The sequence below is a fragment of the Colius striatus genome, chromosome 4 (genome assembly GCF_028858725.1).
Source record: "Colius striatus isolate bColStr4 chromosome 4, bColStr4.1.hap1, whole genome shotgun sequence".
NCBI classification, from domain to species: Eukaryota; Metazoa; Chordata; class Aves; order Coliiformes; family Coliidae; genus Colius; species Colius striatus.
Genome location: NC_084762.1, coordinates 1,913,564 through 1,936,605, shown reverse-complemented (window position 1 = coordinate 1,936,605; position 23,042 = coordinate 1,913,564). Strand labels below are relative to the sequence as shown.

The window sequence follows — 23,042 nt, the reverse complement described above, 5'->3', positions numbered from 1 at the left end:
CTTTAAAGAAAATGATGTCTGTAACTGAGTAATTGTGCTTCTCTCAAGACAATCAACTATATAAACAAAGAAATGATCCATAATCTTCATTATTGTTTCCAAACTAATAGGCTTAAACTATCAGAGTCATTTCAAAGCACCCTTTGCTATCACTGTCAAAGGTGTTGAACACATCCTTTGTAGCAAGGGTAAAGGATAAACAACTGGCACTGTCATAGCTGAGGGGTTTGTTTGTGTCTCCACACAGAGGTGATGTTCATGAAAGGAATATTACAGAGAAGGGACAACATTTACATTTTAGGTTAAATCTTGTGCAAATGGCCAGTTCTCAGATCCTGAGAGAAGCTGAGTCCTGGATGGGAACTGAGGCACCTGCAAAGACCAAATCTGAACTCTGGAAGAAAAATTTCAGTTGTAGGAGACAAAAATGAGCTGTTTCACATTTCCAAAGTTTCAGCATATAACCTTTTAAACTACATTTGACATCCCTAAACACACAGGCTTAAAAAGTAATAATTCACAGGTAAGATTTCCTAGCAGTATCTCAGCATTCCAAGTTAGTCACTACTTACTTGTCTCTCAGATAATTATGTCCTATTTGTCCAGAGATGTCTTCTATTGCAGAAAGAATATGGTCAAAGGCCTAGGAAAGTGAAAGAGAAATGGATATCTTTACAGAAATAAAAGGCATCATTAGAAACCAGCTCAACTGATGTCAGGTTAGACCAGGTGACTAGAATAATTGTATTGCTGCTAAGCAGATATTTTTTCCCCATTTACAGAGATACAAACTACTATATGCTTTTCTTCAAAGGTTCTGAGCTTTGTAACCAGTTCCTTACAAATTCATTACCTATCCTTGAGTTGCAAGGGTCTCAGTAAGAAGATACTTAAGCTCCCATTTTAACATGAATTGCTGGGTAACAAAAGCATAATGTATTCATTCAGAAGTCTTCAAAAAGAATGGCCAGAAACAAACCCTGCCAATTAACAATTAAGTTGTTAATTCACTTCAGGTAGCTTCCAAGATGACAGCAAAGATTAGAAGCCCTTACAAGAAAGTGTTGAAAAACTCCATGCAGGATAGCTGTGCAAATCTGAAAAGTTTATGAATTAAAGGCCATGAAGGATGTCTTATAGTCTTCCATCCTTTAATCTGTTTTGGTAGTGAAAATGTATGTTTCCCTTTACTAAATAAAAACTTTATAATGTTGTGTGAAAGCAAATTGGAAGAAATCACGTTTCCAAATCTTTTAAAAGGCTAAAGAAATGCTGGCACTTGCAGCATTCACACTGAACTAAAACTACTAGCATTACTCTGTAATTTCAGGGTGTGATTAACGCCTGCACTGGGCAGCAGACTGCCTCTGTAACTGCAAGCTGCAAACCCTGCTTTCATACCTTTTACGTAAATAACAATAGCTAAGAAGGAAAAATAAACTTACTTCCACATGCTATGCCCTAGTCATCTTCAATCAAATGACCTTCTCTTTTAGAGGGAGAGCCCCATTGAACTCTCAAGTGAAAGAGCAATCGACTCTTCTCTCACAGGACTCCACCCAAAAACAAATTACATCTTACAGATGATCTTTGAAGGATTTTGCACTTGAAAATTGGTTCTCCCCTCCCTTCCAAAAAGATATTCTCTTCATCTTTTTTTCCCCCTTTAGGCACTCTTTGGAAATCAAAAAACAAGATAACATAGGAGTTTCTTTAAAAATCTTACTCTGCCATGAAGTTTCTCGTTCAGTTTTGGCTCTCTGTGTTCAGTTTTCTTCACTTTCAGCCACTGGACCAGAGGTTTGATAGTCAGTCCCTAGGGATTGAACCATGATAATAAATACTTAAGAATTATCATAAGGCTTTCCTCCAGCTGGCCATTCTTAAAGAGAAAGAAGGCATTTTGGTATGTTATGTGGTGGCTCTCACACTTCCTCAGTTGGTTCCCTTTAGGAGATAAAATAGTGCAGAACCCTCAGCTCCCATTACAAAAGTTTGAAAAGAAACCAACCAGGGGAAAAACTGAACATCTATAATAAAAATACAGTAGTGGAAGGGTTAAAGTTTTTCCTATACCATTTAATACTGTATCTTCTTCACATATCAGGAGCTAGTGAGCACACTTAAGCTTTCTATAATAAACTTGAGAACAAATTCCAAGCTGGTATATTCTGACATACCTCCATTTAAAAATGGTGATGTTTTCATCCAGAAAGTGCTATTTTGTCTGGATGCTAAAGGCTTTCTTGTCCCACTGACTATATTTTAAAACAAGGACTTGGGCTCAGGTAAATCACCTTGTGATAAATGAAGTATCCCCGAGCAGGATTCTGGTTGAGTTTAGGAATTTATTGGATGAATAAGAGCAAGCAAACAGCGCTGGGTGCACTGAGAGCCTCTGCTCTATCAGGACGCACACCCGTCACATCCCGAGTTCGCATTAAGTAGGGAAGGCCTTATACGTATTCATGACTTTTCCTCGAAGGGGCTGAAAAATGTTAATCATTTCTGGGAAAGGGTCCTCTGCTTCTCGCGCATGCTTTGTTCCATCTTGGGGGTCTTTTTCACCCTCTTTAGGTGGTCGTCGGAGGAAGTCAGTAGTCTTCCTCACGGTGTCCCCCAGGCGACCTCCATGTGTATATCTCTGCAAAACTGGTTCAAGCTAATCTCCCCAAAGCATCTGCCAAGCTGCCGTTACAAGAAGCAGAAACACCCTCCTTATCAAAACCTGGTTCAAGCTAGTCTTCCAGGACACCTGTCAAGCTGCCGTTACGAAAAGCAAGAACAAGTTACACAAGAACAAATAAAGTTACCAAAAATTATCATCCATATTCGTTGATCCACATTGACACGAATCAAGGGAACACATTTCACAACCTCAATGACTGCATTTGCCCATAACAAGGACTGTTCCCTGTAGTTATTCACACGAGGTGAAGGATGTTTAATCAGATGTTAACTTGAGCACTATTAATACCAAGCAGATAAGACTGAACATTTTTTAGCACGGAGGAAATTGTGTTTTGTCCCTTGTGGTGCCACATGAAAACATAAAATGGGATCTTTGTTACTAAAATTACAAATCCAATTATGCCTCTAGTTCAGTGAAACAATATGCAACCTTCAGCTGAGAACTGCTGTGGTACTGTGGTACTTTGGGGGACTACTTCTTCTTGCTAGAAGCATGCTTAAGAAGTTAATTTACCTGGAAAATGACAGTAAAAAACACAACAATGATGGTTGTGCTGACAAACAGGTTCTTCTCTTTCACTTTTGTCGCATCCAGAAGCACAACCAAGGCAAAAGCAACCGCTCCGCGCAGTCCACCATAGGACATCACCACCTGGTCTATAATCTCCAGCTGGACCACTCTGTAGTGGTTCAGAATCCATGTCTGTAACACTACACCTATTAAGAAAAAAACACAAATGGCAATGTGTAAAAAAACATCTTTAGGAAAGGTCAATACCCCAACACTGTGTAACAGAAATGGTCCCTCCTCCTCTGGGTACCCTTCCTTATATACTTAGCTAAAGGAATGAGGTGAAGCTTCCTCTGTGAGCCAGCAGCTCTTCTGAGAGTGCTGCCCTCTGGCATAGGCCCTACAGGTGATGTTCTGCTGTGTGCCCTTGAAAGCCTCAGTTAAGAAAGAACCGAAGTTTATCAATGTGTGAGCTCAAATACTTTAATGGATGCATTTTGTTACTGATGAATGTTTCCTATTTAATTATCACCTTATAACAGCATCGGTAAGCACTCATTCCAGGAATACTGACAGGTGACAAAGTCAAGTTACTGAGAACTTGTTTGAACACCTCCTGCAGATCATCAGTTAAGGAGAAGTGGTTAATTGAATTGCTAATTGAATAACAACAAACTGTTTAGAAGGAGGAGCTAGGCACTTTATTCAGCCCAGGAAGCTCTAGACAGGAGTACAGAGGTTAGAGAAACTGCCAGCTAGATAGATGCATTACCTTTTATTTGAGTGAATCCAAAACAAACAGGCAAATAAGCCTGTTTCACTTATTCCCAGATGTAAATACATTCACCAAATCACTCTGTGTGTTACTCTCAAGAGGTACTTTATTGTATGCCCTTTTTTATGTGTGATTTCACCACCTTTGCTGTGATTAAATAGTAGAAATACATAACTGGGCAAATTGTCACCAGTATTCTGAGCTGTTTGCAAACTTACATAAGCCCAGTAAATTGACACTAGGTAATCCCTACCTGCCACAGCCTTATTTACTCAGTTGTTCACCAATGCCTGAGAATTATTGCTTAAGCTGGACAACCCATGGTATGATTCTGTGTGGTCTTACATCACCATGTATCTCAAACCTGAAGTCAAGCATCAAATGAGCTTAAAGCAATCTCTTTATTACCAAATTGAAAGGACTGAAGGAAGGAGATGCCTGACAGGATTCATACCTTTTGTTGGGCTGAAATGTTGTCCATTTCAATGGGAGATTTTTGCCAATACTATGCTCTGGGTCAAAAAAGGTTAGACACTGGGTGATGTGATTCCTGTTCAGCACTGGGCTAATCATATCCTCATTCATCATCAAAAGTTAAATCCTGCTGTATTTTCAGCATATGATGAGCCTTACTGTAGAGATCTACCCTCCTAACCCAAAACCAACCTTAAATTTAACTAAAATAATTGGGCTATTTCAAAAGGAACCAATTTAGAACTCCATTTTTTCTTCTTCTTTTTTCAGCAACAGATTATGTGACAGGATCAACGATACCACAAAAGGATGGGAAGAAGGTCATCCCCTTACCAATAACTCTATATACAGAGATGAAGACCAGAGTCAACAGAATAAATGCTGTGTTCCAAGTCCAGATTTCTGGATCTACAGCTGAAATCCCCAGGAACATGAAGATAATAGTTTCTGCTCCACTGGCCAACATTTTCATGGTGTATCTGACAGTTGTAGAAGACTGTTCAGATATATTAGCCTTGACGTATTTCTGACAGCAAATGCCACAGAAAGTTATCCTACAAAAAAAAAAAACAAACCAAAAGAAGCAATTCTTCATCAAATATTGGCTGTAACATTTAATGTTATTTCAATGTTTAATATTATTTCAGTCTGTCACATAAAAGCTCACCATTAATTCCTAAGGGAACATAGACTCAGGAGTCTTAGCTAGGTAAAAAAGCATATCTCAGACATTCATGCTGAGGTGACCTCAGGAGGTCTGAAGACAGCATTTTGCTAGATTGCAGCAGACCTTCATTCTCCTCAGATTCCCATATTGCTTTACATGCAAAGTTTAAAACCTTTTCTTGCCTTAGACTTAAACTAATGATCTGTTTGTGCCAAGATGTTCAGATCTTGAGTGTAGTCACAGTACCATCTACACACGACAGGCAAAACTGAGAAGAAAAGTATGCCAGGAACCAACCAGGCAAAACTTAGGCAAACCTTAACAGCGAGAGCTGCAGATAGTGGCCGTGCACGTCGTGCCTTAGAAATGTATTTGCTAATTCTGAATTACAGGTAAAGATGCCAATACAAATGGACAACTGTCAGCTACTGAAGTATGGTTAATCACCACAAGAGGAGAGAGTCAAGCCTGTATTTTGCAAAGGAAGTTCTCAAGTTGCATGGAAGATGCCAGCAAACTTGCATTCCGAGGTTAAATGACAATGTTTGCAAACTCAAATCCACTGCAGTGTGAAGATAGTAATATTCAGGATAAGCTTCATGAGTGTCATTTTCTGCAGCTGTCCCCTATAACTTAGGTCTTTGTATGTTTTTTAAAACCAATGTTCTCCCCTCAGCCCCTTCACAAGCAGCAATAAAAAGCGACTTACGCAAGGATAGCAGAAAGAGAAAGCATCTCTGCCGTGAGGTAGGACAGGTAGGAAATGATAAACACAAATCCAGGCTCAATGATTCTCACGTGCTTGGTGAAACGGCTGACCAAGGAGAGCAGGAACGCAAAGAAAACACCAACCAGTGTCCCACCTAGGCTCACCACAAAGAATGACACTGAAAAACAGAAGCAAACACGGCTTGAGCAGTAGAAATAACGTGGCTTGAGCTACTTCTATTGTATGGCCAGCAAAACAAAGCAAACTTTGGAGGACGTGTCTAAAGTTACATCTAAAATGCAACAGAATGAATTGCTTTTGAGCATTTGGTATGTGAATGCAGCTTTCTGTAGGAAAAACAAGGTTACCTTCTGTTGAGCCTCACCATTTCAGGCTTATTCAAAAGCCACTACATGTCTTTGAACAATTTTTTTCCCCCATATTCTGTAAATGAATGTTCTAGAGTATGCTGAAGTCACTGTTCAAAACATTCATTTATAAGATAATGAATGAATTTCTGCCATGCTTGGAATGGGAAATAGTGACTAAACTGTCAGGTAAATAACATTTCTTGATAGCGAGTAGCAAACGTGACTCAGTGGTAATCAGTGACAGGGAGTAAGAGTGCCCATGTTTAACCTCAGCTTCCCTCGAATGCAAGGAGAGCACAGACTGAAATTGAGGATACGTTATAAAACACAAAGGAAATATGTATAGCTGTCAAGTTTGGTCATCTTAACAACTGAACTCCACATCTGTTGAATCTCCTCAGGAAAAATTGATTAAGTTTCCCAAGTACTCAGGAATATTCACTTCTTATTCTCTTAAGACATTTCTCTGTGCCACAGGAGGGTGGGATTGTGGGATGACAAGTGAGAGGGCTGGGAAACCACAGTTACTGGTAGCACAATGAGAATATTTTATTCGTGTGTACGTCGGTGGTGTGACAGGGAATTCAATTCTACGCACCTATGCCTTTGATACATTCAATCCCCGTCACGTTCTCGGGACCTATTGTAACAAAAGATTCAAACACATTGTACAGCACCTGAAAAGAAAAGTAGACTAACTTAATATTTGATCCTGAATTAAGCCTATGCAAATAAGCTCATTATGGGCCCCAACATTATGAATTCTGAAGTGATGCAGCACTGAGGGAACCTCTGTGTGGAAGGACGAGATTTTGCAAGGTTTGGAATTTTTCAAAATGGGAAAAAAAATGCAGTAGGCCAAGGAGAAACACAGTTCTGTAGAAAAATAACTTCTAGTTCTTATTTCAATATGTTTTCTGTCTTTAAGAAGCATTGTTACACCTAGATGTGTTTCCAAAGCACTTCTCTCTCTAAAATCCAGGTACTGGGTAGTTCTCTTTTGTATTGCCTATATAAAATAAATACTCTCTAAGATGGTAATGCCGAGATATTGGATTGAAATAAGATGAACACATGTAAAATAAGTTGAATATATAAGGGAATAATAATTCTGAAGCTTTGGAATAGTTGACTAACAGCAAGAGTGCTGAAAATAAAGAATTTGTCCCATACTGCCCAAGGAAGTCTGTATGAGCAGCATGCTTGACCCATCTGTCTCATCTACTGTTAATTCTTTTAGTGATGGAGAACTTCACTATGGCTTTCTCAGCTTTCCTTGGTGCAGCTAATCCTGGACACCATTCCCAGGCACATGAATAACAAGGTGATTTGGAGAAGTCAGCATGGCTTCACCAAGGGGAAAAGCAACTGACTTGGTAGGAGAGGAGAGTTCAGTGAATGTTTTTATTCCTTTCACAGTAATAAAATTTCCTTCTGAAAGCCTGTGGTGTTCATGCATCCGACAATACCCCAAAAATACTAATGAGACTGATGTCTAAAGTCAATTCTGTTTCTCTGGCATTTTCAAATTCACGTGAAATTAGGCTGCTGCCAGTGACTTTGCAGTGCTTTGCTGCCTTGGTTGCAAAAACTTGAGTCACTGAGACTGGTGGACATGCCATCTCCTTTGGAGATATGCAGGAGATGATCCAAGAAGCAAAGTTCTATAGCAACATAGTTGCATAGCATCTTTCTGCCATAGGACTTCCTAGTCCCTGCCCACTGCCACTGTACTGCAAAAACATTGACTGTTTTATTCCCAGGAAATAATGTCGTGTGAAAACAAAAAGGTGTTTCCATCCAAGTAAAAACTTTAATAGAAACCTGGAATTGTTTTAAGTCTGTTACAGTCTGTTAAGTTTTCTTTCTAAGTGAACAAAAAAAACCAAACCCAAACCCAGGAAATAACGTTACCTAAAAAAAACCCCAAACCAAACCAGAAGCTTTCCAAAATGTCCCACAGCATTTCCCAAACTGGCTCAATGTTACATATCTGATAAGCAGCTAATGGGAGTAAAGAGGGAAAAGGCATAAGCATATAAGCATCCTGCTGAGTATTCTCTCTCTCACTGTCTGTTTATCTGAGTTATGCAGATAAATTCTGGACATAACAGAAATAGGCAGAAAAGGGTGTGTGCTTTAAAGAACGAGAGCAAAGAAAGGCTTCAAATCCCTGGAAGTAAATTCAGTTAGTCGTGAAAGCCTCTCTTGAACAGCAAAGGCAGGCACAATATGCACAGCTGAAACCTCATTTTAACTGTTTTTATGCTCATCCAACTCAGGGCTGTATATTTTGTATATGTGACTTTGAGCTTTCCTGCTCAAAACATTTCATTTTGGGACGCAGTGTTTGTAAGCAAGACTGGGAACAAACGCCATGAGCTACGTGGGTACACACAGACAACGCGTTGCTTCACTTAAAGGGAAAACACACTTCAGAATAAACCCTCTAGGATTTGGGTGACTTTGGGATGCTTGGTTAACTTACCACAGTTACAGCATCGTTCAGAAGTGATTCTCCAAAAACAATGATGAATAGAACTTCGTTGACGTGGACTTCTTCAAACACTGCCAGAACAGCTACCGGGTCCACAGCCGCGATTAAGCTGCCAAACAGGAGGAAGTCCAGCAGTCCAGTATTCAGGCTGCCTTCAGAAACAAAGCAGAGTCAGCTCTGTGTTATCTATGGTAATGACAGACTCTGATATTACACATAATGCTAAACCCTTGAGAAATAGGGATTCTAAGGCATGGACTGGAAAGCACAACACAGAATCTACCAAAACAAGCTCTGCACGTGTCAAGTTGTATCCCACAAGGTTTGTTGGACACAGCATGGTCTCACGTGGATCAAAGTTGATTCTGAGAGCAGTACAATCCTATTCTTACAGTGAGGCACTTCAGATAGGTATTTCCAGGTCTAAACCGTGTTTATATTTGTGTGGTATGATTTATCTAAGTGAACTAAATTATCTCTGGATATCTGAGAAGCTGACAAGATGGTAAGAGGAGTATACCAATACTCTGGAAGTAAATGTCCCAAAATACTTCATGCCACAGGCCAAATTTGTCAGCAGGGCATAATTGCACTTATCCAAGTAGAAATTAATAGATAGATGCAGTTAAGCCCTTTGTTCCCAAATTATGGTTCATGAGGACACAGTAAAACTGTCCACAAGTGGACCATAAAAATAGATGAAGGACTAAAATGTACCTCAACGTGTTTCTGTTGCAGCCCCTTGGGAATTTTGGAACTACAAAACTCTGGTGCCAGAGTAATACAGTATTTACTAAATTTCTTACAAGTCCTCTTTTCCTTTCCAAGGTCACTTTGTTCAATTCTGCAGCCAGAGTGAGACAAGCACCACTGTTTTAAAAGTAACAGAAGAGGGAGAGCCACAAAGATTGCTTTGCTCAGCTTTTTAAATGTCTTGCAAAATTTACCTTCTTTGTGCAGTCAAGAGTGGCATCCCAGGCTTTTTTTGTTTCCTGAGGAGCAGATTTTTTGATAGAGAACAGGAAAAATCCTTTTGTGTGCATTAATGCATGGAGGAAGATTCATGAAGAGGTAGTGAAGCCCAAAATTATATGAGAAAGAGTAAAGGAGGGATATGCTGAGAGTTCATCTGTTAGAACACAGTGCAGAGGTCCATGCTCAAACTTAATAGGCAGTTGTATTCAGCATCACTTCTACAGGTGAGGGAGAAATCCCTCTAATTCAATCATGTGGAAGCATGTAAGTAAGTAAGCATGGAAGCAGACATAGGTAAAAGATGGATATTCCTTGAGCAGAAGGCCACTCCTCTAACAAGAACTCTTACAAGAGAACTTTTCTAATCCAGAACGTTTAGTGCTTTGGAGGGAAATGAAACAGAAACCAGATTACAAATATTTTTGGTACAAAATAACACAAGCATATTTACTCCAGAGAAGGACACTTGCATGTGCAGCCAGAAACAGGAGCAGACAGGAGCCTGTTGTGTATAAGACAATCATCAGTAATCTGGGGGAGCTGCAGAAGCACGTGTTGTTTTAGCTGCTGCCTGCCAATCAGAGCACCTACAATATTTCCCATGGAGTTTATTGGGACCTTGGCCAGTTATATATATTGATGTATAGCTGCTTTATATTTTCAAAGAGAGAAATAGTCTCGTTTGCTCTTGGACATATCAGGCTGTGCATGAGAATCTATTCCTGTCAGGGAGAGAGAGAGGGGTTGAAACAGGGAGGTGAAGTCTGTGCCAAAAAATTCTGAGAGCAGCCTTGAACCTGAATCTAAGTAATGGTTCTATCAAATGTTGTCCTTCTCTGCCATGCTTAAGGAAGGACCAAGCCCAATGACAATAGATATCAGATATCAAGGTACAATAGAAAGTAAGCCTTTAAAATAAATTGGCTTGCTGAGATTGCTTATCTTTTTATATGTTACTGATTATAATCATTGGTACATTCTTTGAAGACTTGCAAAGATAGTGAGCAAATATTTATGGGTAGGTTAGGACACATCTATAATTTCTACAAAGCAGTGTGGGGCTTCCAAATCAGCCTTTTATTCACACTAATAATGTGAGTTATTTCCAAGTGATACGTGGCCATTGCTTCCTCCAGCTCACCAGAGGCTGGAGTGACTTGCTGACAGCAGTGACACCTGAGCAAGGTAAGTTTGCTGGGCCCAGTTTAAGGGTTCAAGTTTAAGGGTCCCAGTTTAAGGTATGCAACTCAGATTGTAGAGGAAAAACCTTTTCTAAGCAGTAGTCAGGACCACAACCGCTCCACAGAGAAGTGCTGCATGTGTTAATGATGTCCAATGATAGGACGAGGGGCAAAAGAAACACGAGGAAAAACTTGTTCCCTGCTGAGGTGAGGGAGCACTGGCAGGGGCTGCCCAGATGGGCTGTGGAGTCTCCTTCTCTGAGGACATTCCAACCCAGCTGGATGAGTCCCTGTGTGCCCTGCTCTAGTTGGTGCTGCTCTGGCAGGGGGGTTGCACTGGATGAGCTTTCCAGGTCCCTTTCAGCCCTTAACATTCTGTGATTCTGTGTGATTCTGTGTTGGTTGTTTAGCAGATCATGAACAGTTAGGTACCATCAGCCAGGAAGATTCAGGATTAGATACTCCTTCCTATTCTGTGAAAGCAGGCTGGTATAGCTGTTTGGTGGTAGTTGAAGTGCTGATGTTGCAGCTTCACTTCTAAAGAAGGATTTCTATGTTATTATCATCTTCTGTGGTTTTTTTTCTTCTGCAAAGTATAATACTTGTAAGGATGTGTAATGCAAACAAAGACCTTTATGTTTATTTATGTAGGAATTCTATGTAACCCAGTTTGGATTATGCACTCTCACGGTGATGTTCAGTACTACAGGGCCACAGCAAAGTTGGAAGTCATTTGGTTTCAGTTCATCTTTGTGATGAACATTCATTTTAATGGTATCACTTTTAGCACTCTTTAGTTGCAGAAAAAGCAAAGTAGAAGCGAATGCCAGAGAACTTCAACCAGAAGCTGCTCTGAACTCTCCTAGACACGGATCAGCTGAGCATTCTCCTGTCTTCAGCAAGACACAACAGTGAGGCTTTTCACAAAGTGTGGTGCTCAGACGTTGCTGACACCTTGGAGGTCAACACAAGGAATTTAGTGGATTAGTAAGAGTCATGTAGGTATTTTAAAGTCCTACTTAGCTTTGCTGGAGAATGACACAGTTTGAATTAGGGACAGGTTTCTCTGGCCCTTTCCATAGCTGAAATTAGAACTCTAGTAGGTTATAATACGTCTTGGTGGCAAAGACAGGTCCTGGCAGTATACCGACTGACACTCCCTCTGAACACTTCAATTTGCCAGGCATGTCAATGTGTGGCTTGCTTTTGTTAACATCCCTGTTTTCAGCTTGCACAGCTTTAGCTGTGACCTATGGTAGGGGCTGATTCTTCTGTGCAAGGGTAAGCTCAGAGTTCTCATACGTACTGCCACTGAAAGATCTGCACAGTGATGGAGAACATCAAATCCAGCTTTTACAGTCAGTCAAGAATTGTTTATGGATTGGGAGGAGAGCAGGAGTTAAATGGGATTTTTCACTTGAAGTATTTGCTTTTTTGAGAGAAAAAACACTTGACTTTTCTATGTCCCATGTCATAAAGAGGCAAATGCTTTTCATATAATGATTTTTATCAATATATCTTTTAAAGTAATTCTTCATTGTATTTCACATATATTACAGGATGTTACTAAAACTTCTTTGCTCATCTTTTAAAAACTGTTCCAAGCAGCTTGGGTGTTTAAAGAAAGAAACCCTTGTACAACCTGCTGTAATAACAATATCCCTTTGGAAGCTTTTTTGTTCTGGAAAATCTGTATTTAAATGTGAAATTGTGGATGCAATGTATTGTGCCTGCAGCCTGAAAGCACATAAAACATCTTATCTACCTGTAAGTGTCAACAGTGTCTGCATCTGAGCTGTCCCCTTTGTATAGTCTTAAGAAAAACTGTTACTTACAAAATGGGAGCTTTGGTAAGTTCAATGTCCAAAATGTAAGCTAAACTTATTGTAGATGACTATGTTACCAACATCTGCAGGTGCCAAAGATGAGTCTCATATGGGTAAGTCTGTGTTCTAATTCTTCCAGGCTTGGGATTCTCAAATAAGGACAGCACAGGTTTCCTTTAAACTGGATGAGACAGATACCCCAACCTCAAAGAACCCAGCCTCAAATTGTGCTGCTGCCCTGTGCTGGACAATGGAAGCAGTTCCTGAGGCTGGAGTAGATAACAACTATGTTATCTTTTGTAATAATCAGCTAATAGTGTCATTGTTCAGCACAAAAATGTTCTCTGCAACTTCTGGCATTTGAAGCACTCAGTTTATTTGGACTGACCAGGAAGCCTGTGATAAATTTCTCCCAGTGAATTTGGCAGCACCATGGTTAGAGCCTCTTGTAGCATCATCGTGCTCTTACAGCATAGTATAACTAAGAAACATCACATCTTCTGTGCTACTTGACTCTGTAAGCACTCAGATACAATTTTCAGCCCCAGAAGACAAAAGTAGAGACATGTCATGTGTGTATCCCCACTCAGCAACCATTGCTTGCTTAATATTAAAGCTGACTGAAGGAAGACAGTTCCATTTCACAGTCACTTTGAAGGTTTCTATCAGAGCAGAAAGAAACAAGCCCTGCAGGGTGTATTTTTGGCCAGATGTCCACTAGCAGGATGAATCCTGAGCTTTAACCTGAGTGCACACATACATTTGGAGCAGGGAAATGAAAGACACAGGTTCAAGTCCCTTTTGTGCTTGCTTCAGAGAGGATTTCTCAGATCGCTCTAAAATTTGTCAAAAATCACACAGAATTACAGAATGACAGGTGTTGGGTCTCTAGAGATCATCCAGCCCAACCTCCCTGCAAAAGCAGGTCCCACCTAGATCAGGCCACACAGGAATGCTTAAGCATGACAAATTGCTCCTGCTAAAAACAGATTTTCCTGCTGAAAGGAGCTGATTAAGTTGTAAAGTACCACTGCCAGCTGGCATACAGTAGCATTCACCAATTGTACCTTCACAGACCAAACTTACCCATTATTCCCGTCAGGTAGACACCATAGAGAGATAAACCGGTGGTGGCAGCGTTCCATACTGTCCCAGTGACAGCATATAGAAGGATGGAACCAAGATTTCCAAAGAACAACCTATTGGGCATAAAATATCCAGCATCCAACACAATGGGGGGCAGCAGGTAGAAGAAAAACACTTTTGGCGTGAGCTTGAAGGAGGCGATGTGATCCGCTGCCCACACGATGCCACCGAGGAACAGGCCGAGAACGATGAGCAGGGCACTCTCGGGAACCACCCGAGTGACTTTGTGGGACAAGTGGAAAACTGAAAAGAAAGAGGAAGACAGGTTGTGAGGGTTTTTATTTTGTCAGAATTGGAATGGAGAAGCAATTCGAGCAACAATTGTTTCACACAACTCCCTGCTTTCCTTGTTGTGAGACCCAAAAGCGTGTGTGGAATGCATGGGATACAGTGTCAGAACCCAGGCATTGTAGAATAAAACTCAGAGGTTGGTTTTTAGATGTATCCACCATATTTCAGCATATATGAAACCAGTATTCCATGGCATCTATGTCCTTTATCACATTGTCTTCTCTGTACTAGATCTGTTTAGGGAGAGATGATGTTCTGTGCAGTGAGACTGAAAAGAAATGGTCAAAGTGCTGGAAACTTATGACTTCATGGTTTATTTTTCTAAAACTAGACACCTGACCCCCCAACATTTGTCTTGAAATAATATCAGTCCACCAGCAGGTTCATTGGAGGATGGGAGAAGAGTAATGTAGCAAGAGCTAGTTTCAAGGCAATCCTTAAATTGATGAAGAAAATTATTTGCAGACGTAGGCTGCAGCAGGAGCAGAATGGAACTGATATCTCACGAGATTCCCTCTCAGTCTTTTCCTCAAAATCTCCCTGGTATGGATTTCAGTTAATTCAGAGGCTTTTGGAAGCAATGGGAGCTTCACTGGTGCCTTCTTCATGTATAGATGTATTCATGGGCAATGGCTCTGCAACAGGCTACTTTCCTTTGTATAAAGTGTCATAAAATCTGTTATCTACCAGCAGTGTGTCAGATCTATTAATAAAGATGAACAGTATATGGCAGTGTATCATAGGAAAAACATGCAATAGTATGATAAGTATGATATGTGACAAGACTATTAAACCAGCCAATAATTAGAGGGAGACAAAATTACACAGTGCCGTGGCCGAGACAGAAAGATGGCAAGGCCACAACTGAGAAAACAGACTTGTTCAAGAGGACAGGAACACAAGAAAGACTCCAAATTAATGTGACAGTGTGTGTTTACCGTGTACTTGTTAGTTAATAGATTGAAAAAAGAAGGCAACAAACCCCCACCCCAGGTAGAAGAGCAGAGAGAAGTCTACAAAGAAAGCTAGAACATGAAAAAGGAGAAGGTGGCAGAGCTCTTTGACAATAAGGAAGCACAAGGGTGCTACTTGACTTTCTTGGGATTTTTGTGACCTTTTCCTTCAATTGATCTTAAACATTTATGTGTCCCAGACAGTGTGAGCTCTGCCACTTTGTGATGCCAACCCAATAAACGGCATTTTACTTATACAGCTTTGTGTCGAAAATGTGAGTTTCACTTTAGGAAGAGAATTCCACTAAAAGCCTCCAAGTTTCTCCTGATTGGACAAGAAACCTAGGACTGTGTTGAAGCTTTTACAACACTAATGCAAGTTAGCTTAAAACTAGTTTGGACAAGAAGTCACCATTAGGAATTCCAGGCTTTTAAGGTGTAGTGGAAGAATATTTCCCATGACTATGTCTAGAGATCTTAGACCAGGCTACTTTGCTGAAAGACCATTGTTTTTCCTCCCAGCCAAGTATTTGCCCTAGTCAAACATTTACTAGGTATTTTTTGGAGTGTCTTAAGGGCCCCATTCCTGAACTATCTGTCTTTGCCTTGGCTGCATCTGCTCAGGCAATGTTAGAAGCATCACCTAGCACAATGAGGTGGTTCCTACCAGCTGCACAATGTTCATGGTTTCATTAGAATAGGAAACATAAAAATGACAACAGCCTGCCTAAACCAGCAATGAGTATGAATATAGATGTTCCTAAGAGTTTGTAGACAAGTCTACAAACACAGCTTCACGGTAGGATTACTACAGCAGCAATCACACACGACAGCAAACTGCATCCTTGGGCTTGCATTAAAAGAAAAAAGAAGAAATTAAAGAAAGAGAATCAAGCTATCTATTATTCCATGTGCAGAAGCCATAGCATTCAGCTCCTCAACAGTCTTTCCTACTGGTCATTCTTGATTCCTTAAACTTCCAGTCAGTGAATTATCAACTAATTTATTACCTCACAGAGTAGGGATTATCTCCTTATCCCTGAAAATGAATGCTGCTGAGCTAGTCTTACTAACCCAGCTCTGTTTTTCCTACTCTCATGTTTGCAGATAAGCCATGACTACAAGAAGTTAAAGTTGAAAACTCAAAATAAACCTGTCAAGACTTTTCAGAACTAGCCATTTGGACAAAACCCAGCTAAAAAGTCATATTCTGCAGAATTCTCACCTTTACAACCAAAACCAGTCGCTCCCAGTGAGTGCTGCAAAGCCAACCTGATTTTGTTTGCAACACTGTCTCCTCTTAGAAATCACAGGTTCCCAGTGAATCAGCTGCATTATATCTGCCCCTGTTCCCTTTAACTCCAGCCAACTGATTATCTGTACCAGATTTTAATACTATCAGCAGTAAATTCTTCTACTCTGTTAGTTTAGGAATGTAGGCTGCAGACAGGAAAGCTGTTGCATGAAATGGGGCTCTAGAGAAGACTCTTTTTTACATTTGGCCCAAGCAAAATCTTCAGAGATTATCTGCAGGCAGATAATATGCAATACCATTCACAGAACCCTAGTGTCTAGAAACACAGAAACACATAAAAGGAAAATACCACAGGTGATCAAATTAAATGAAATAGCTTTTAGACTAAGATGTAGTTGGCCCTGAGACTGATGTTTGAGTCCATATTTGCACTTAAAGGGATTGATTTGTTTTTCTGTCTCTGTGCATAAAACATATTCCATCAACACTGTTTGTTATGAGTTCTATGCCATAATTACATGTTATAAATGTAAGATGGTTTATTACATTTATAGAAATGGAGATAAGGAGATTAGTTCCAAATGTGTTTTCTTTTAAAACAACTTATTATCCTGAAGTTATATCCCTAAAATGTACTGAGTGTGTTACAAACTGACCTAATGATAGCACGTTTATTTCATGAAGTTTGCCTTTGCTTGCTGAGAAGTGATTCAGAAACAGCCCCAGAAAATGAACCATGTCCTCATGACAAAGTAGAATTGGCAGCTTTCGTTACATCTAAACCTCTAGCATGAGACTAGGTGCTTCACCTGCCTGAGGAGTAAAAGTCAAATCCAGCAATAATAGACAAGGAGTTTAGTTTGATTCTATTGTAAAAGAAACTGCAAATACCAGGAGGAGAAGCATGCAGTGCTTCTCAAATAAATCACTCTGCAAGGGACCCAGAGATTAGATTAAGTCTATTTTCACTGCTGTTAATAACAAAATGTACATTAATATGTTTTTAAGAGGGGAGGGAAAGAGCAAAGAAAAATTGTAGGCAGTCCATGGCATGAAAGAATTATCAGTGCAGAGGGCAATCTTGTAATCTACACATCTGAACATTTAGAATTTAGAAACTACCATTTAGGATTTATCTGTGTAAGTTAAAATAACTCAGAATTGATCTATGTAAACTGAGGCAAAGCATTGGTGAAAAAAAGTTAAATGTATACTTCCCAGTATGTGCTAAACCTGTCTTGACACTGGGTAAACTGTGTTCAAACTCAAACTGAGTGCTGCTCAACGAGAAGCTTTCTACGAACTTGAGGAACAACTGCACAGTACAAACTTCCTGTGAACAATTTTTTTCTGGCACTTCCTTTGAGATCCAAGAAAAGGAACTAAAACATTTAACACATCTGATGAGAAAGGCAAAACAGATTAACAACCTGTATGTGATGGCTGGAACCAGTTCCTTTGGGCTCAGAGGAAGAAATACACTTGAAGAAGTTCTCTTTTATCACCTTTTAAAATGCAGTATCACAGATTAAACCCTTCAGTGGAATTTATGGCATTTGGTGAACTGTTTGTTGCTTTCTAAGGCCATCTGAGACTGCTTTGCAGACAGTGATTCGACAGAATAGCCTTTTTCTCATTCATTAAATGAAATGAATGACAGAAAGGACTGGTTGAACAGCAAGAATAGGAAAGAAAAGAATCATAAAGAAGAGATGACACACAATTCGTGCTCAAGATACTCAATATCTGTAGACACCCACAGAAAGTTTCCTGAAGTAGAATTCCCCATAATTATTTCTAAATTAGCAAATTATTTTTGCTACTTGTCCTTAAGTATTTGGTGTTAATTGCTGTTTCACACATCCTTATACACTTTGCTCAAGAGCATCTGTTTCTAATGAGCGCTGATTTTTGATTATCGAGCAAAACGTCGCAATTACAGTTCTAGAATGTTGTGCTGTGTTCCCAGATGAAATGAACAGTTCAAGGTAGGTCTGTCACCTTTTGGAAACACAGTGCTGCAAAAACAAAAACCTGAAACCACCTATTCAATATACTGTTACATTTTAGGAGTTGCATAGTCATTTGGACACTATCTCAAGTGACTACTGACATCACCATTAACTTAGTTTTTCAGACTTACCATTTCCACAGGTCCCATGAAAGCGTAGGTACCAACCTGAAAACATTTCTCAGCTCCTCTTGCCGCTGCTAGTGACAGGCTTGGGGTCTACTATCTGCATTTTTGCTAATGGGTCAAGCATGCACTGAGTTTGCTGTTGGTGTGCTTAAACTCCTGAGGAAATGTCACTGCTGCAATGGCTTAGAAAGTTACTTGGCAAAAACAACCATCAGTGTGTCTCTCTCTTCTTTACTTTTTAAGGGAAGGTAGCTCTCTCCCACTTTTCAGTCACCTTGTCTTTTGTTTGATGGGCAGCAGTTCCTATGCTTCTACAGCCTTAATCTCAAATTTCTCCTGAGGTTTTGCTACTTGTCCTTAAGTCTTTGGTGTTAATTGCTGTCTGTGTCATACATTTGTTCAAGAGCACACTCTTCTGCTAAGCCCACTTTCTGCTTACCCCATTCTTCTACTAAGAGAAGGGTTTTGAGATAATTTCCTATGTAATGAAGTTTCCTGTATTTATATTTCTCTTATCTTTTTCTTATGACTCCCTTCTCAACAGTCCTGCCCACCTACAAGTTCTCTAACAAGCTTCCTGCATTTCCTATGCTTCCTTTATACTCACATGTCTTTAATTTTCTGCTCTCTCCTTGTAACTCATTGTCTTCACCTGACCTACCAGCTTTGCATCTCTGTGCACTGACCTCAGCTGTACTGAATGTCTTTTTTAAGATCTCCTTCATGTTCTACCCTTGCCATATCACCAAACAAAGAATTTCTTGCCTGCATAGCCATAGACATACCTTCCAACTAGTTGCAGTTGCTTGTGGAGCCTACACAAGGGATCTAGGAAATTGAATTATGACCATGAGAACTGGAAGAGTTATTTGGTTGTGCAGACAGGCCCTCCACTATCACACCCTCACATTTCAGAGGGTTTTTGCTCCAGCTAAGCCTGTGCAAAGGCACAGCAGCAGCCCTCATCGCATGGAGACTTCATTCTGATTTCAAGCCTGAACTTGATCAAAGCTGTTTTATGTCCATTTTCCTTTGTGACAGTGATACCAGTTTTCTTCAATAGTTCTTTTCCCACAACCTTACATCCCTCATTTCCTGTTGTATAAGAACAACATTGTTGCCTTTGGTTTGCTAAACTGAATCGTTTATTTTTAGTCTTCCTTTCATCTCTATTTCAATCTCAGTTCACCTTGATGGACTCAGGGGCATCAGAAATATAGACTGCATCCTGCGTGACTCACAGCAGAAGCAGGTTCAACAGCATTAATTTCCTATCACAACCTATAGTTCAGCTACATCCTGGATTCGTTATCACACTGGTGACTCACAGCATCCACTTCATGCACATTTGCACCTCTCCTCATTCACAACCTCATGTACAAATCTCATTGGTGGCTATATGACATTGCCCTTGTTGCTATTGTATTTCATCCCTTCCCCTAGTCCTCAGGGTTAGGTTTTTCACAGTGCAATAGCCAACTACATGAGTACTGATAATGCCTAGGGAAATGTATCACCAGAAGCCTTCAGTAGGATGCCTTACCATTTTGCACAGTGGTAATGCAACAAAAAAACCACCCCAAACCCATAAACAAAACCCTGCCCAAAGACCAGCCCAAAAACTAAAACTCTAGTGACTTTCACAAATAACCTTCTTATGGTTTCATACTTTATCTTCTCCTTTCTTAACCACCTGGTAGCTGTTCTACCCTCTGTCTTATTAACAGAATAAGTCAAGAGAAGGAAAAACAATCTTCCTTTTTGGTCTAAGAGTGGTTCAGTCGAAGCAAGGACTCAAAGCATTAGAGAATTGCTTTTCTAGCCTGTCCAGGAAGTGTTTGAGCAGACTTGATGTGCCTGAAGCTGATCATTAGTACTTGTATTTACCTTTCTAATCTTTACCAACAAAGTGTGCTCAGATTTTTTTGCCCTGTTCAGAAGGCTGATAGTGTATTTTATAGTCCTTCAGATTCTGTTCTCTGGACCTTGCAACAATATTCTGCAAGTCTTACAAGCTGATATCGCTGCTTTGAATTGTTTACATACAAGTGGCACAAAACCCTTGAAGAAAAAGCCTTTATTAATTTCTTCTAAACAATATCCCTTGGACAAAAATCAAAGGATTGTATTGATCACTACCTTATGTTTTTATCAAATCTGGCAAAAACTGAAAGATACATTTAAAACAAATCTTCAAGGATATTTTATATCTCAGAGGTGTTTTGTGTCTGAAGAACTCAGAGGTAAAATAAACATGTACTGTGTAACAAGCAGAAAAAGCCATTTTTGTTGTAGGTCCTTGGGTACCATCTTAAAATGCACTGTGTGAACATGACTATTAAGCTCTATTTGTACTTAATCTTGGATGTATTTTTCCTAAGCAAGCCACAAGGTCCTTCTTATTTAACTTGTTTAGATGGACTGGTTTGAGTTTGGTTTTATCCAGCTCAAGAAAGCTTTCTTTATTTGCCACATATGTAATGATCAGCGTTTACAAGGCATACAGCATTGTAATGAGCTCATTAAACAGGAGATTTTAGGTCACTGATCTTTGTAGGTGAACAATTAACAAAATATGTTAGCAATTAAAAATGCAACCAACATACAGGTCAAGGTTCTCAGTTGATAGGTCATAACATAACAAGATAGCCCCGAGTCAAATTCAAAGAAGTGTGTGAGTAAGCAACTATTAGCTCTATAAGCACTTAGAATGTAATGAAGTTTAAACAGCCAGGTACACTTTATCATAATTGTGCCAAATAGTTCTTTCCTGAAGGAGCAATCCCGCTGCAGTGCCAGTGTGGTACCATTTGGCCCTTATGGAGCTGAATGGCACTGAAAGGAAAATGGGAACAGGCAAAATTAATATTTCAAAATGAGAGCAAAGCACACATTAGAAACACCTTGAAGTAAAGGGTATAAAACAGGACAGCAAGAGTATCATGCAACTGCTTCATTTCCACAGCAAAGGTATTGGAATCTAGTTTGAAAGACAGTCTTCTTGCTCAAGTTAACAACCCTCACAGATGGAGCTCCATCAGGGTTATGGTGAGTACCCTGTGTTTAGGATGCTGTCAGTACCTCATACTCCACTCTGAATACAAATGTAAAGAAGCGTGGATGAAGATTATTACATACTGGAGCTGCTCTGTCTACAAAAGACTAAAAAGACTATGATCCCCTCATAACCTCTGCCAATCACCTGTTAAGGGGTCAGCAATAACTGCAAGTAAAAGAAGAGGTAATGTTCTGATTGCAAAATCTGGTTTTGACTAAGATGAGTGCCTGGGGTTTAAAATTTGGCTCATTTTACAGTACAAAATGAGACCAAGGTAGGACCTTACCTTCCATTAGTGATATATATTGCAACTGCTCCAACTTCTTCCAATAGCTTCAAAAATTCACCGAACCTTACTGACAGACAGTGATTTTTTTGCCTTTAAAATACCATTTTCCAGTAACATGGAGAGAAATGAGGTAGAAAAAGAGATGGCAAGAAATGCCGAGATAACTTACTTCACACCATGAATTTTAGGAAATTGTTTTGCTTTTGACCTTCACTTTAACATGATCATTCAATTAAAAGAAAGGCCTGCCTTTGGGAACGTTTTGGCTTTCACTCATACACATAAAGAACTGCAAGGAAATGGGTTACTGGTAACGTATGAAAACAGTTGTTCTGGTGTCACGATAAATTGCATAAGGAACTACCAAAGGCCCAACACCAAACAGAGCCAGTTCTTCTCCTTGGCTCAGGTTCCATGGTACAAAGAAGGAAGAGAAGATGAAGAAATAATGTAATGAATCCTAATGGCAGGTTAAAACTCTGAACATTTCCTGAGACTACAAGGATTTCCTGTTCTTTACCAATCCTGCTTCTTGTAGGGCACGCTAAGAATTGCTGCCTCTTAGGAAGGATAATTGAAGCCTAAGGGCTCTGGGGAATAGCTCTGAAGGCTGCTCCAAGTCATGGGGTAGGAAAGCACTTTTTTTCCAAGCCTTGGTAGACTGCCTTTCCTCCTGCCCCCTACATTGCACCCTTGCAAGATTTTAATGAGCACGGCTGGAATAGCATGGGCTTATATTGGAAGCATTCCTAAGCACAGCAGTAAATTAAAGCCAGTGATGCCCACAGACAAAATAAACCAATACATGAAAAACATAAATGTCAAGGAGCTCTTGCTTAAAACTGAGAAGAAACTTAATTTGGGAAAAGTCAAGAAAACATACCTGGCCAGTTTCCACTGGAAGTGAATACTACTGTGCACTTCTGCAAGGCTTCGAAACGTTTCCAGTCTAATGTTGGAGGAAGGGCTCCAGCAGCTTGCTAAGAGTTTCACCATGGATTACAACGCTTGTAGGTAACTTCAGAAGCTCCAGGATGCTGTTTACACATTCTAGGAATTTGGTAATCTCAGAATTTTCTGGATTAGAGTATTTTTAACCAAGTTAGGAACACTTTAAAAAACCCATTAAAAAAATAGCACACTGCTATAAGTTGTCCAAAATGACAACAGATAAAGTTTTTTACAGGGCTGTGTGTGGAAGCTCCTCAATGAAGGATCTGGGATTCCAAAGCA

The 23,042-nt window shown here is 39.9% G+C and overlaps 1 protein-coding gene across 1 annotated transcript in view; it reads right to left on the bottom strand.

Moving 5' to 3' along the window:
* Nucleotides 1-23,042, bottom strand: part of SLC9A3 (solute carrier family 9 member A3) — a 45,087-nt gene that overhangs the window by 9,769 nt on the left and 12,276 nt on the right. Inside the window, exons 2-9 of the mRNA XM_061995745.1 lie at nucleotides 13,764-14,066; nucleotides 8,687-8,847; nucleotides 6,797-6,875; nucleotides 5,828-6,005; nucleotides 4,785-5,005; nucleotides 3,206-3,408; nucleotides 1,727-1,816; nucleotides 573-643 (exon numbers count right to left, since the gene is read on the bottom strand). Coding sequence (XP_061851729.1) covers nucleotides 573-643; nucleotides 1,727-1,816; nucleotides 3,206-3,408; nucleotides 4,785-5,005; nucleotides 5,828-6,005; nucleotides 6,797-6,875; nucleotides 8,687-8,847; nucleotides 13,764-14,066 — 1,306 coding nt within the window. The remainder of the gene's footprint in view (nucleotides 1-572; nucleotides 644-1,726; nucleotides 1,817-3,205; nucleotides 3,409-4,784; nucleotides 5,006-5,827; nucleotides 6,006-6,796; nucleotides 6,876-8,686; nucleotides 8,848-13,763; nucleotides 14,067-23,042) is intronic.